This window comes from Sinocyclocheilus rhinocerous, unplaced genomic scaffold, assembly GCF_001515625.1.
Source record: "Sinocyclocheilus rhinocerous isolate Xijiao unplaced genomic scaffold, SAMN03320098_v1.1 scaffold919, whole genome shotgun sequence".
In the NCBI taxonomy this organism is placed as follows: Eukaryota; Metazoa; Chordata; class Actinopteri; order Cypriniformes; family Cyprinidae; genus Sinocyclocheilus; species Sinocyclocheilus rhinocerous.
In genome coordinates, this window is record NW_015637585.1 from 347,689 (window position 1) to 363,624 (window position 15,936).

The 15,936-nt window shown below is 36.5% G+C and overlaps 2 protein-coding genes across 2 annotated transcripts in view; one reads left to right on the top strand and one right to left on the bottom strand.

The window, feature by feature from the left end:
• The window catches only part of LOC107749223 (outer dense fiber protein 3-like protein 2), a 5,850-nt gene extending 1,579 nt beyond the window's left edge, over positions 1-4,271 (top strand). The window contains exons 2-4 of the mRNA XM_016564317.1: positions 340-450; positions 1,535-1,648; positions 3,656-4,271. Of these exons, the coding sequence (XP_016419803.1) occupies positions 340-450; positions 1,535-1,648; positions 3,656-4,143 (713 nt within the window). The 3' untranslated portion in view covers positions 4,144-4,271. The remainder of the gene's footprint in view (positions 1-339; positions 451-1,534; positions 1,649-3,655) is intronic.
• An 888-nt stretch (positions 4,272-5,159) lies between these two features.
• Positions 5,160-8,510, bottom strand: ebi3 (Epstein-Barr virus induced 3). Its single transcript, XM_016564138.1, has 6 exons — positions 8,303-8,510; positions 7,957-8,160; positions 7,714-7,831; positions 6,294-6,472; positions 5,842-5,999; positions 5,160-5,673 (listed from the first exon to the last, which is right to left on the bottom strand). The coding sequence occupies exons 1-6, from the start codon at positions 8,388-8,390 to the stop codon at positions 5,524-5,526; spliced, it is 897 nt and encodes a 298-aa protein (XP_016419624.1). The 5' UTR covers positions 8,391-8,510; the 3' UTR covers positions 5,160-5,523.
• Positions 8,511-15,936: the final 7,426 nt, after the last annotated feature.

Sequence of the window (15,936 nt, forward strand, 5' to 3'; positions counted from 1 at the left end):
TATATATATATATATTTAATTACTTTAATTTCATTTTTATTTTTATTTTTTATTTTCAGTTAGTAATTTTTTTGCCTCAACTTTTCTAATTTAGTTTTTCCATCTCATTTATATTTTATAGCTTTATTTCAATTAATAAAAATTGCTTTTAATAGTTCTAGTTTTAGTTAACGATCATAATTCTACTTATAAATACAACCATAGTACAGCATTTTTTTTTTTACTCAATAATGTTAACCAATATTGTATTCACAAATTATTTTCCATTAATTACCCAACACAATTTCAGTAATAAATGCTAAAAGGCTCCGCACTCTGTGTTTTTGTTTATGCCCGCAGGGCCCGGGCCGGGGCGTTATGCTCTTCCACCCACTATCGGTTACATCAACCATGACTACACCAAACCCAGCAGCCCGGCCTATTCCTTCCACAGCCGCATGAGCAGCAACAGTGAGTGACACCACATGAAATCAAACACTTCTCACACTGACAGATGACATGATCCACTCAACTAATGCTGGGTTTGGTCATCTGAGAATGCTTTTAACACACATGTTCATGGATAAACTGGATATATATCAACCTGGCACTCATATGAACTGATAATTTCATAGATTAATTAGTGTCTATTATGCAGTACTAAAATATTAGGTGGATTTACACACACACTCAAATATTTACTCGCCTAATTAGTGACATGTAACGCCTGCTTCCTCATGGAAGAAACTGAGAACACCCAGTCTGATCAAAGTATTCATACAAAAATCCTTGCACATCTGGACTTTATATCACAAACAACAGCATGCAATATAATGATTAATGTTATTTCACTGGCATATTAAGCTGATAAAATCCACATGCTTGATTTGAATCCATATGTTTGATTTTAATTAACTTTAAATAGTATTTTTTCTAGCTCAAAAAGTAGAGCATGATACTAGCGACAGCAACACTCTCAGAAAAAATGATACAAAACCTGACACTGAGACGGTACCCTTTCAGAAAGGTACACTTTTGTACCTCAATTACCCTCAACCTTTAAATACTTTAAAGCAGCACTATGTAACTTTTGGCGCTCTAGCGGTTAATAAACAGAACTGCACACATCCCGCGGAAGAACATTCCAACCGGAGCTACTTCTCTAAGTTAATGTCTATGGCGATTCACGCAGGTATGTGTTAATCCGCAGCGGTGACGACCCGACCAGGCTACAATAGTCCAAATATAAGTACTTATTATAAGTGTACCGTATGATTCGGAATAAGACAAATACACGGTTTGGAAGATGAATTCATGATGTACTCGCTCATTATATACATTTTGCAAATTTTGAACACAGAAAAAGTTACATAGTGCTGCTTTAAAGGTACATATTATTACCTAAAATTAGTATCTAAATGGTTCCTTTTACCATCTCAGTGACAGCTTTCCTACCAGCCTTTTTCTGAGAATGATGTTGCTTTGCATACAAGTGTCTGCCAAATGTAATTCACTAAATTCTGGTGTGTTTTCTCATAATGTTGCTTTTGAAAAGTGGTGTCTGTGGATTCCAGTCCAGGACCGCAATATCATGTAGATGCCAAAATGACACGCTTTGGTAGAGACGGTACCCCATCGTACTCCATGCTGGGCAAAAAGAAGAAGACGGGTGAGTTTTCACCTTTTTTTATTACACAGATCTGATGTGTATGAAGTTAACATGCAATGGCATACGCAACACATTTTACTTCTGTAACGTTACATATTCATGAATAAAGCAGGATAGTCAATAGAGTGCAACCGTCAGGTTCCATAAGTAAAAATCCCATTCATTTTCTCCATAGGGGAATTTATTTTTTAAAGATAACTTTTTAAAGTCATACCTACTATGAGCTACAAGGTTGTTAAAGGGGTCATATGATGCGATTTCAAGTTGTCCTTTCTCTTTGGAGTGTTACAAGCTGATTGTGCATAGATAAGATCCCTGAAGTTGCAAAGACTAAAGTCTCAAAACCAAAGAGATATTCTTTATCAAAGTTAAGACTCTGCCACGCCCCCCTAAAACGGCTGGTTCTAACACGCCCCCACATATCTACCTCACTATGTGGAAATATTAGCATAATGCCGCCCAAATGTTCACGCAAAGAAAGAAGGCGTGGTTTCAGTAACCGCAGTTAGTGTTGAAGCAGCCATGTCAGAGAGACGCTGTGTGTTTCTAGGCGAAAGCAAAAGCACTTTATTTGGCCTTCCGAAAGTAGATGCATTTAGGAATCTTTAAGATTACTTACAACAGAACAGCAATGCATTTTATGGACGACCGTTTCGTGAACCTAGGAGAGGAGGTAATTCTGACTTTGCTATGACAATCTGGCGCTTCTGAATCAGCTACTGTTTTGTTATTAGTTTAAGTATTTGCTATTGACTGTTCAAATGCGGAGTTTTGAGCATCGTGTGTGTGTGCGCGCGCGAGCGAGCGAGCGAGAGAGAGAGCGAGAGAGGGAGAGGGGGGGTCACATCACAAACACATACCAGCTTCATCACTGTCTGTCACGCGACTCTGTTCCCCTTTCGGGCTCTGTCTTTACATTTATTTTGAAAGATGAAGCTCACGATTATGGTAAGGGGCGTTACATTTCCGACGAGTGCTTGCGGTGTTCGGCCAATCACAATGCACTGGGTCAGCTGGCCAATCAGAGCAGACTGCGCTTGTCGGAAGGAGGGACTTTGTAGAAAACGAAGCGTTTGAGAGAGGCGGGGCATAGAGGACCTACAATAATGTACAGTATTTGAAAAATAATGTGTTTTTGAACATTAAAGCATGTCAACATATTCTGTTACACCAAATACACCAAATAATGATCTTTAAAAAAGCATCATATGACCCCTTTAAATTATGTTAGGCTATATGCTTTTGTTGGAGCCAGCAGACTGCATATATATTTCAACTTCTTTTAAAATCATGTTTAACAGCTGATTCCTTAGTGAGAAGCGGCATTTCCCATGATTCCTCAAAGAAATTTGAAACAAGCAAATTGCACCAAAAAACTCTACTCCCCACCCACTCCCATGAAGCACTGCAAATGAGAGTCCCTCTCCCTACACTCTCAAACTACTTTAATAATTGCATTTTTGGTATATGCATTTTTTTTTTATATACATAATGAACATTTTTAAATCATTAGTTTTATATTTATCCATTGTTTTTATTTCGATTATGTCTTTCGCTATGCTGCATCATGGGATTGTAGTTCTTTCCCTCAGTAAAGCAGTTAAGTACACAAACTTGTACCTTTGTCTTTTTGTCAGATATTTAAATATGGTTGTAATGTTGAGGTTGAAAAAAAAAGTGGGCGCTCAATAAGAAACTCTCACTCTATAAGGGAAAAAAATGAGTTGGGCTTAAATTTTATCCATCTGGGATTGGTTGTATATATTATGGGCATTGCCAGAATGTAAGGGTTCGCTGAGAGAAATTGGTAATGTCATCTGAAAAAACAGTTTAGTTTTTCTTTTTGGAATAACATGCACATGCACTTTTTGGATGAATCATGCACAGTACGAATGGTAATGTGTATTCAGAAAGCAAATAGCATCATTTTATGTCATATTCACTTTAACTTTTAAGAGGGGATGCATAATCATATAAAGAAGTTGCTGATTCTCTGTTTTTGATCAGCTGATACATTCCAGACTCCTGGACCCGGAGCCTACAGTCCTGAGAAAGCTCCACCTTTGAACCTTCACCACAGACCTCCGACTTACACCATGGCCTTCCGCACACGCTACCGCATTGTGGATCCTGTACCGGCCCCCAACCGCTACACCTTACCCAACCTCTTCGGCTCTCACGTTCCCCACAAACCCGCCAGCGCCAGCTTCACCATGTCAGCACGCAGGAAAGCAGGCGGCCCATCGGAGGACCTGTCCATGACCCCAGGACCCGGCCGTTACAACAGCACAGAGCCAAGCGTTTACCTGAACAGACAGCCTTCTTTCTCCCTGCAAAGCCGATGTAATATTCCCACCGATGCCACTCGGAAGCCTGGTCCAGGCACACACAGCCCAGAAAAGGTGACGGCACACCTGCCTCGTGCACCGTCTTTCTCCATGGGTGTTCGTCACTCGGAGTTTGTAACACCACTGATTGTTGACGTATTAGACTGAAGGGTTTCATGCACTGCTTTGTGGGTACTTATAAAAAGGATTTGGCTGTATATAAAAAAAAAAACTATGTTAAGGGAAAAATAAAGTTTTCGGACGAGTCACAATCTTCATTACCTGACATCTGCTTTTATGTAAAGAGATGTTGAACATTTTTCATTTTCATTTCCATCAGTTATTTCATAAAATAAAAAGTTTGATCTTTTGTTTTTTGTGCGAATTATTTCTTTAATACTTTTCTGAATGGGTTTATAATTGTTATTTTTTTAAATATTGTTTTTAATTGAAAATGTAATAAAGCTGAAATAAATAAGAAATATAATAAAATATAAATATCAGATGAAAAACCTTAGCCTTAACAAACTTAAATGAAAATTAGAAATGCTGCCTTGGCAACTAACTGAAATAAAATGAGTTGCAGTTAACAGAAATAAACACATTTTAAGTTGAATTACAAAGCTTAAATATAAATTAAAGCTAAATAGAAATATTACAAAAACAAAAATTAATAAATTAACTAATAAAGAAAACTTATTATTAAATGATGAAAACTATTAAATCATAAAACTATATAAATCAAATTGATCAAATAAAATGAAAATAAATAAAATATAAATATTACACTAACAACCTTAAACTTAAATGAAAATTAGAAATGTTGCCAACTAACAAAAATATGTTGAAGCACTAAAATAGCTAAAACTTAAATAAAAAATAGACTAAAAAATAATATATATATTTTTTTTACAAAGTACATAACAAACTTACTTAAACCTAAACTAAAATTAAAACTGAAAATATAAAAACTAATTTAAAATATTGTTAAATTCTATAAGAGTGTATAAATAATACTACAAGACAATACATTAGTCAACATTTGAAGTGGATCAAAACCTTTCATCAAAATTGTCCTAAAACCTAAAACCAAAATGCGTTCTTGTCTTAGGACAACTTTGATTAACTTTTTTGATCCACTTCAAATGTTGACTACTATATTAATAAAAAAAACACCAGTATACCTGTTTTAAAACATTTTTATTAAACTTTTCTGTACAGCTTTGTTACTTTGTTACATTGTTTTGTTTTTTTCTTGTGCTTCTTGAAAATGTGTGATTTTTATTGTTTCACAAACCAGTTCAAATCAGTTAGGTAATAAAGAATAGATAAGAACAGTTTTAACATGCTTACAGGCTTTGTGATTACATGCAAGTGGAGCCATGCTGGGTGTTTATTATTTTTTGAATGAACAAGATTCTGCACATTGAGCTTGCAAATTGGTTGTCATTGCCTTTATAAACAAAGTTATCCTTTAGTGACCTAATAAGAATTAATAATAATTCTAACACATTTGGTTAATGTAGTGTAATGTAATGATTCACCACATCAGTTGATAGATACAGTGGCACTTATTGGTTCACTCCAGTCACTGCTCTGTCCATCATCCAGGGAGTCCTTTGCAGATATTTGGATGTAGTAAGTCCTCCCTGCCACCAGACCACTCAAAACCATTTTATTAGACTCATAAGGGCCCAGCTAGAAAACAAAGATTGTTAAAGTATTAAAAGACCATATGTCCTTCCTGTAGCATGAGGTGACTTTTCAAATACTGCGTTCTGTTTGGTGCCTTTTGTTTCAGTACTTTACAGCTAGGCATGTAGTTGCTTTTAACACCGTTGAACATGGTTTACACAGGAAACTCACTGTTCTTGCTGTCTCAGGTTTGCCCCAGTGGAATTTCACTGTGTATTTAAGGAGAAAGTTGACAGGATCTGGCCAAGTGGGTGGTGGACCCCACTGCACAGACAGCTTCCTGCCTGGCATTACCATCACGCTCACATTCACCGGAGGATCAGGTTTCACTACAGACCAACCAAGGACAAGAATTTAAACACTCAATATGAGCTCATGGCATATGCATCAAGATACTGCAAAAGCAGCTGTTTCATCACACAGCAGTAAGGTTTTCTCACATAGACCAGCCAAAGCTTAAACTGATATTTTTGGATGTAAATACTTATTTCTATTTAGAATGTCAGAATTTTTCATATTCATATGATTAGGTTTTATTATAATATTCTAACATTTAAAAAAATATACAAATAAAGACAGTGGAATAAATGAAATGGTATAAAAGAGGACTATGAAAATCTCACCTATCTGCTCAAAACTAATTGGCCATATGCGTGTTGTGCTACCCAGAGCATTAACAGCTGTAATGTTGATGAGAGCTGGTTCACTTGCAAAGATCTCCAGTTGCTCTAACGCACATTGCCTGTCTTGTTCTCCCCATTTCTGGCATTGACGGGTACTTGACAGCGGGTCTGAAAAGCTCCTAAATTAAAATCGAGAAGAACTTTAGCAAATATTCTGCACAATTATACTTTATTTTTTTAAATCATCAAAAATAAGGTGACTTATACAATTCGAGCAATTTACAACAGGTGTACAATTTAAAGTACAGCTCAATATTCAAAATAAAGAAATATTTAAATGCATCACCTCTATCATCACTTTTAAAGGTACACTTCATTCAAGAATTCTGTCATTATTTACTCACAATGCTCATTTATTAAAAACGATGTTTGATTCATGAACAAATCATTCTTTTGAGTTGGATCTTTTCAATGAATCAATTTGGGTCACAAAACCAGTCTGAATGATTCACTCATGATGAATCAGATGCTATCGCAGATTCTTCAGAAGACTTGGAATATAGAGCCTATTTACTGATATTTTATGGTGCTATCACATACTTTTTAAAGCACCAAACTATTATTTATAAAGACAATATGTATAGCATTAAAAGGCAATCATTTACAATTCAAACTTGTTTTAACAAAGCATTTAATATACTGTATAATCTTAAAAATAAAGATTCCAAAAGACAGTTTTTGCAATGATGCCACAGAAGAGCCGTTCTTGGTTCAGTTCTTGAACAGTTCTTAAAAAGAACAATTTTTTTCTTAGTGTGAAAAACATTGTAATAATGTGAAGCAGGGCCGTTTCTAGCCAATTTGAAATCCCTATTGCCCCCCCCTAAACAAAATACAGATTTTGTGCACTTTATTTGCTGTACCAATATTTTAAATTGGCCTTTGAACTTAGCTTTATTGCATGGCAAAAAAAAAGTGTTACCTTGCCAAAGCACTGACAGAGCCCACTGATCTAATGGCGTTGTTGAGCGCTCCAAATGCAAACTTTGCATGCAACGATCAGGCAGCAATTGACAGCACTCTGATCTAGTGGCATACAGGCATCGTCAGATTGACAGTACTCTAGCCCAATAATGTTGGGGGATCCAGTGGGGGCGGCAGTCATATATCAGGGTGACCGTGCCACTCTTTATCACAACCCTGCTAAAAGTGCCAGTACGTGCGCTCATTGGCGCCCCTTCAGCTGGTGGCGCCCTAGGCGACCGCCTAGCTCGCCTTGCCTAGAAACGGCCCTGATGTGAAGTACCTTTTTTCCACTATAAAGAACATTTTGTACAATGGAAACTTGGATGCAATAGATGTTACAGGTTCTTCATGGAACCATTAAAAAAAAAACTATATTTTAAAGAGTGTAAGATACCTGTATGTAGCAATATAATGTGTTGGAAGTATTGGGTCTGGAGTCAGTGTCCAAGAGCATATTGCCCTTTTAGGGTAACTTGGAGACCAACAATGCACATCCGGAGGAGAAGGGGGATCTGAATAGAGCAAACATTACACAGTGATGAAATTTCAGTTTAAGCTCTTTGTCTCATAGGAAAATAGTGAGACATTTTACCAGACTGACATGTACAGTAATAAAGGAAAATACGCATAAACCTACATCCCAGGTGTAGAGATACTGTTTGTATCAGATCTCCATTCAGTTGGTGGCAGGTGTAGATGCCTTGGTCCTTCAAACTGCTGTTCTGTATAAAGAGAACAGGGCTTGAGACAAGCACTGAACTGTTGAATCTCCACTCCACCCCTTTTTCTTCTCCGTCAGAGCATGGTATCTTCACAGATGAACCCACTGCTACAAACAGGTCTATTGAGGGAGGTGAGAAGGAAAAGAGACAGGCTTGGACAGATCCAACACGCTGTGTCTGTGTATGTAGGAGTATATGTGTGTGTAGAGGTGTCTGTGCATGAGAGAGTAAGAGTCTGTTTTCTGAACAAATAAAGCTTACCTCGAGTCTCTGGCAGTAAGGTTGTCGTGTCTTGGCTAAAAACTCCACTTGTTATGGCTAGTGCTCCAAAAACATATATCAAGCACATTTTTTGGTGTTTTGTGGTGACAAGAACGTAAAGTTGGTGCTTTTATAATAGAAGAAACTAAGTATGTGTGTAGTCACACACAGATTTAGAGGTTCAAGCTGTTCTGTTGCGGAATTTTGTTAATCATTAGTTGGTAAATCTATTTGCAAAAGAAGGCAGGCTACTGTTGGGCACCAGTGTGGAAATAAATACCTGAAATTTCAAAAACATGTATACGTGTATAAGGGTCAATGACACATTAGGACATACAAGATGATAAAAATGGAAAATGCAACTAAAACACAGAGTTTAAAAATGTTGTTTTAAATCATGTGCAAATTCAAATTATTTCATGAATAATAGATCTCAACAAAAAAAAAAAGAGTAGATTCAAAAACTAAATTAGGCCTTATGTAAAAATGAAGTCAAAAAGCATGAGTTCAATAACCCTCTGTATTAAACATGATGAATTGATATTAAAGGAATGGCTTGCCAAAATGAAAATGTACTTAAAATTTACTCACAAATGAGTTTGTTTCTTTATCAGAACAGTTTTGAAGAAATTTAGCATTACAGCACTTTCTCACCAATGGAAGCAGTGGATGGGTGCCGTCAGAATGAGAGTCCAATCAGCTGATAAAAATGTGACAATAATCCACAAGTAATTCACATTCAGGATAACGCTTCTTCCAGTGAAAACATCCATCCCCTGTTGTCTTCTCACATCAAAATCCACAAACATATTTACTTAGAACTGTTTTTGCTCGTTAACAGTGCTTGAACTGTTCATATTTTCACTGGAGAAAGCAATATTATTGATAGGGGAAACACCGGCTTAAAGTAAAAAAATGGCTTGATGCTAGATTTGTTTTTTGTTTTTTTTAGAAACACAGCTTTTCGCTTCACAAGATGTTAAATTGATGGACTGGAGTTGTGTGGATTACCTGTGGATTATTACGATGTTTTTATCAGTTGTTACTGGATTCTGACGGCACCCATTCACTGCAGAAGATCCATTGGTGAGCAAGTGCTGTAATGCTAAATTTCTCCAAATCTGTTGAGATGAAGAAACAAACCTGGTGGGGGTTCAGCAAATGCTAATTTTTGGGTGAAGTATTCCTTTAAAATAATGTTTACTATACTACTACCTACTACTGGGTCAGTGCATACAAATAACCACTGATAATGAAGTTATGAAATATTAAAATCACAGTTTCCTCAAACAATAGATACTACAAACAATTAATGCATCAACACGTCATTAGTTTTATGTTTGCAAAACAGAAACAGGACGCACTCGTGGTTAATAAAACAGATTCAATAAAAAACAGATATTTTGACATCAGTACAGAATCCCAAGCATTTATGTGCTCAGTGACAACAGCACCCAGCCGTCCAATCACTGGATTCATACCTCAAGGTGCATCCTAGCAAAGTGTGTTATAGTGCTTTATAATTCATAAAATATTTTATCCAGCCCATCAATTATAATTTAAACGGAGAAAAAAAAAACTCTCACAGTTTACATACTGCAGGTTTCAGTGAGCGGTTTTCGGCTACCATGTGGACTGTGATATAATGAGGTCAGAATCCTTCTGTAAACAGCACAATGTGCTTGTTTATTGAGTGTGTGGGACTGTTCTCATTCTTCCATGTATTTTCACAATCCTGAGTGAAGATTTAATTCACATAAGCCTTGAAAGTGCAACAACTTTAAATGAAAACATGTTTTGAATTTGAGCTCTTTGGCTGAGACTGAGAATTAAAGGAGACTGAGATTAGTATCAATGAGACCCGAGGACTCAAGTCCATTGACAGATGGTATTAAGGCCATTTCGTAATGTTTGAGGAATTCATAAGGTGAACAGAATGGAGTTGTTTTTGATGTGTCTTAATATTATGCTGTTAAAGAGTGGGGCCTGCTCTATACAATCATGTCTTTATGCATTTTTAGAGAGTAAATGGTTGAATTTGTTGATTGAAAGGTTACTTCAAACTAGTTCACACTGCTCCAACAGATACCAAAATTATCAAAGTAAATTGTATTGCTCAGACATGTTACTTTCATGCTTCAAGAGGCTTAATTGCGTTTTTGGATAGGTTTAATTGCATAATCATCTTTTAGGTAGCTATTTATACTTAAAAATTGCTTAGGAAAAATAAGCAGAAACTATTGCTTACGTACAGTAGGCCTAAGCTTTTAAAGTAATAACTTTACAATTAATGATAGCATAGACCAGATAATCTGGTCTTGGAAGAATTTGATGAGAACTTTTCTGAGATCGAACTCCACCAGCCCATGTCTTTTTAAGGCTTTATGTATGTTACTTGCTGTGTCTTTCCAAATCCCAGATGAGGTAAGAAGTATCAACTGCCAGCAAACAAACAATTTAATTTTGATTATTATTGTTGTAAAGGATATGATGTTATCTATGAGCCTTATTATGACATCACAACAGAACCTTTAAATGATTAAAAACAGAAGCTTCTGGCTCTTCTAAAGAGGAGCATTTGCTTTAATGACAGCAGCACTAAAGCTGCCTGAACTCCAGAAGTCTGTGAAAAACCTGATGAGCATGTTCTCCAGCATGATTTGAATATGGTTTAAATTAGATTTTAAACTCAAACATTTGAAAACAGAAAGAAAGAACGAACAAACTGGGGTCATTAGGCACCATCTAGTGGTTTTTGGACATTATTGCATTTTGTAGGAATTTACCATTTTCAGTAGTAGCCATTTTATGGAAGCATATTAGACTCAATAATAATTCACGCAAAAGACATGATACACACATGCGTATCTCAATTCACATGCATGAAACCCAATTTACGTGCACGAATATATATATATATATATATATAATCACAAAAACCAATTCACGTGCACAAAATGCGAATATATATTCATAAAATACGTTTCACAAATGCAAAACACAATTCACAGATGTACAAGTGTGTACAAACATTTTTAATGTTTAAAATTCACGAGTTCATCATGGACTGTGAATGTGTGAATCACCTTGAATTTGTGTGTGTATTTTTGAGACTTTCCTGGCAGCGAACTACTCCCAAGCGGGACACTTGTATTCTTTAGCCAATCAGATTTGAGCCTGCCGATCGACCAATCATAACCCGCTGTGGGCGTGCCTACCTGGATGTTACATCATCAGCGCGAGACCACATTTCAAGTCACGGTTCAGCAGAGGTTTGTGCAGATTATTGCTGCGTCTCAATGTGCCAATTTATACTACACCCTTAAAGTATGTACTCTTTTGGTGAAGAAAAAGTACACACTTTTGAGTGTGTAGTAGAACAGTAGGCAAGCATTGGGACATACTATCACGTCACACAATTGCGTCTTTAAAGGACCGCTCTGTCGCACCTGTTATGCCGGGTTCAGACTACACAATATTTTTGTCGGTCACAATAGTCACTGTGTCAGATTACACGATTTTGACTCCTAAAATCTTGTCGTGGACAAGAAACATGTCAAACTACACGTTGCTTGCCGACCATTCATCGCGTGTATTACTGAAGCGCTTCCGCTATAGTTCACCAGCATTTTTCTTCCTTTGTTCTGTCGTGGTAGTCCCTCGATGACACATCATACAGGCAGGAGTAATGTTGCCACAGCTCCACGAACCTTTCCTCCATCTCATAATTCCACCTAGCAGCACCATCATCTCTCTTTCGTTTTGCCACGTTTGAAACCTGTGTATGAAAGAGCTTCTGTGCTGCTATTGGTCAACGTCACCAATGTGACAGAACTCGTCGTGGACGACGGAAAAAAAATTAAACATGCTAGTCTTTCTTTCGTGATGTTGTGAAGCATCGCAGACGCGGAATCGGTTGTCGTCCACTACACACACACTACACGTACTGAAACAATGGAATCTTACGTCCCGACGCCCATTGTCGTTTACGAATCCCCACGACACCCTACGTCGAGCAAATCGTGGCAAAATCGGGCTAGAATCGTGTAGTCTGAACCGGGCATTACACGCACCCTGTCACTGTAAACTGGCCTGTCAATCATCATGTCACAGTTAACATCCTCCACATTTCATTTAATTTAACGTCCTACGGTACTGGAGAGAAAAGAAGTAGCTTGTTGATCTGCCAGTCGCGGGTCTTTCATGCGGAGAACTCTGCTCATATTTTCTGCATAATGGTGCATTTAAAAGTTAACGACCAAATGGATGTTTATAAAAGTTCACATTGCTGTTGCACACGGATAACAATAAATAAAAATGTTTTACCAGGTTAAATGTTCATTATTAGTAACTCAAACCCCTTTTTGTACCTAACCGTGGATCGCGCGCATCCGCCACATTTGTAGTTTTTCTAACGCGTTTTATTCATGTTTGTAGTTATGGACAGAATCCTTCGACAAAGCGCAATGGATTGTGGGCAATTTTAGCCATTAGAGTGTGCACGGATCCACACTTTAAAAATCGACCTGAAATAGTAGACCATTCGAGGACTTTTGGCATACTCTTTTCAACATGCTATGCTTTGATTGGGACACACATTCTAATCTCACATACTATTTAGAATGGATAGCATGAACATTGAGATGCAGGTTATCATTTCATTTCAGTTAACAAGTCTTGTAAAGGTACTGTTTTATCTTTGCATGCTTACTTAAAACTTGGAAGTAAAGTCAGTCGTTTAGACACACTCGTTAACGTGACCAGTGGAAGCCAGCAGCTGCAGTTTAGTCCAGAGTGTATTATGATTTAATATTGATTGATTCTTATGTTTATTTAATAAATAATCATTATTCACGTGGATTCCATACCACATTAAAATATTAGATTCATAAACTCAATGTAAAGCATAAAATAAGGTTTTGACTGATGGGACATGTCGTAAATAAATAGAAGATTATGAAAATATAGTTTTTTGGATATTTTTCAAGCAGTCTCGTGTTTTTGTTTATTGAGGACATGAAAGAGCGGTCACAGCAGAGCTTGTCTTGTGTCTCAAGTCCTGTGATGGCACGCATTAATCTTTTGATGATTATATTGATGATTATTGATGATTATAAATAAACCATGACTGCATAACAGCAAAAGTAGGTGGCGATATGCACACAACATGTAACACGCCAAAAAACGGAAGGCGATTCACACATTCACAGTCCATGATGAACTTGTGAATTTTAAACATTAAAAATGTTTGTACACACTTGTACATCTGTGAATTGTGTTTTGCATTTGTGAAACGTATTCTTATTTTGTGCACGTGAATTGGTTTTTGTTAATATATATTATTTTTTTCGTGCACGTGAATTGGGTTTCGTGTATGTGAATTGGGATACGCATGTGTGCATCGTGTCTTTTGCGTAAATTATTATTGAGTCTAATCTGCTTCCATACTATTTATCCATTTAAAAAGGTAGTCCACACGATTGGTGAGCAGTTTTTCCTAAGTGTTTGTGTGAGGAACACACTAAAATTTAGGTCACCATTTACTGATACTCTTCAGTCAACCTGTGAGGATCTCAAATAGTGTCTATAACGTGACACGCTATACTATGGCGTTTTGCGTCATTACGTCCAGCAGCACCATTTTTAATTGAACGTCATTGGCAGCGGAGAATGCAAAAGGGAAAACCTTCAGTAAATAACGAACTAAATTTATGTTTGGTCCTCGGAATCTTTACACAAAGCTACTGAATGGTCAAAACTTGATTTAGTCATGGCATTTACTCTTTTTTTTTTTTTTAGCAGTACATTTAAAATTAAATTGGTTGTATATCTACATGTGTTCACATCAGACCATAAATGCTTTTTGGGCTATGAAACAGAGAAGATTAAACATCACCAGAGTAAATTAAAGCAATTCTCTGTGAAACAAGAGTGGGGTAACAGATTTTGGTAACCCGTAGCGCTGGTTGTTGGATTTGTATTTGGTAATATAGTCCATGTGACATCAGTGGTTCAACCTTAAATTCACGAAGCTATGAGAATAATTTTGTGCGCAAAGAAAACTAATATAATGACTTTATTCAACAATTCTTTTCTTCTGTGTCAACGTCCTCCGCCATTATCAAGAGAACCTCGACCTGTGCGTGTGCATTCCTCTGCTCGTAAACAATGTGCGAAGCATGCGTGTTCTATGTCAACAGCACAACACGCATGTGTCGTGGTACTCTCGATAATGGCGGAGGACGGTGATGCGGAAGAGAAGATTTGTTGAATAGTCATTATTTTTGTTTTCTTTGCGCACAAAAAAATATTCTCATAGCTTCATAAAATTACGGTTGAACCACTGATGTCACATGGACTATTTTAACGATGTCCTTATCTGTGCCTGGGAACATTTCAGTTTCATTGCTGTCTATGCAGGGTTGGAAAGCTCTTGGATTTCATCAAAAATATCTTAATTTGTGTTCCAAAGATGAACAAAGGTCTTACGGGTTTGGAACGCCATGAGGGCGAGTAACTAATGACAGAATATTTATTTTTGAGTGAACTATCCCTTTAAACCCCACCCCTTCAAGCTCACGTTCATCTACACAAGGAAAAGGCTCCAACAGTTTCCCCAGTGCCCAACAGATAAAGCCCCAAACAGGTTACACTACCCCATGCAATCAGTTTGAGCTTCAGTTCAAGTGTGATTTTATTGCTATATAACTGACATACAATGGTACATTTGTCAAAGCTTTTTCAGTTGTGGATAATGTAAATAGCAGTCCAGAGTAAATAATAATAAAAATATAAAAAAATAAAAAAGCTTTCAAATCAGTAAAGGAGGCTTGGGTGACTAATTTTATCTAGTAATGTTGGCTTTGAATAATCAAGATTTTGTAGCATAAGAAAGTAGTAAAAAGTGGCAGATATCTTAATCTGTAAATTCTCAAAATCTGTAAAATAGCTGGAATATGCAGAATAATTACTTTATTCTGTTCTTCTGTTTATGCTGACCCATGGTGGTTAGTTGTGGGAATTGAGGAATTGATTTGACACACCAGCAGAATGTTTTCCCCCCTCTATATATATACCAATTATCAGCCCCATGTTAACAAATTTGGTATTTTTATCAAGGTATCCAGCACGAGTTACATCAGCATAACAAACACCAGTGATCAGTCTAACACTATACAATGTTAATGCAGGTGCTTGATACATTTTGCAGTTTAAATGTTAAATGTAAAAAAACAAGCCATTAATAAATAGATTATTTGTAAGCCAATTTCTATTCATAAGTGAATATGATATAGCATCCCTTACAAATATTTCTGCTACACTTACATTGTTACATTTGATACTACAGTTGAACTGTGGTAAATTGACATTAGCCAGCACTGTCATAAAAATTTTAATAAAATTACAGAAAGATTCTTAAAGCTTTTTTTCCAACGCAGACAATTGGTCTGGGTAATCTAGGTTATATTAAAAGTTTAAAGAATAAGACAACACAGACACTGACAATGATAGAGCAAGAAATGGCTCAGTAGATCAAGATTTGCAATATCTACAAATTTAAAAACAAACGTTTTTGTGGAAATGTATGAATCAAAATAAATTCTTTTTTATTTTACAATCAGTCAACAAGAGTT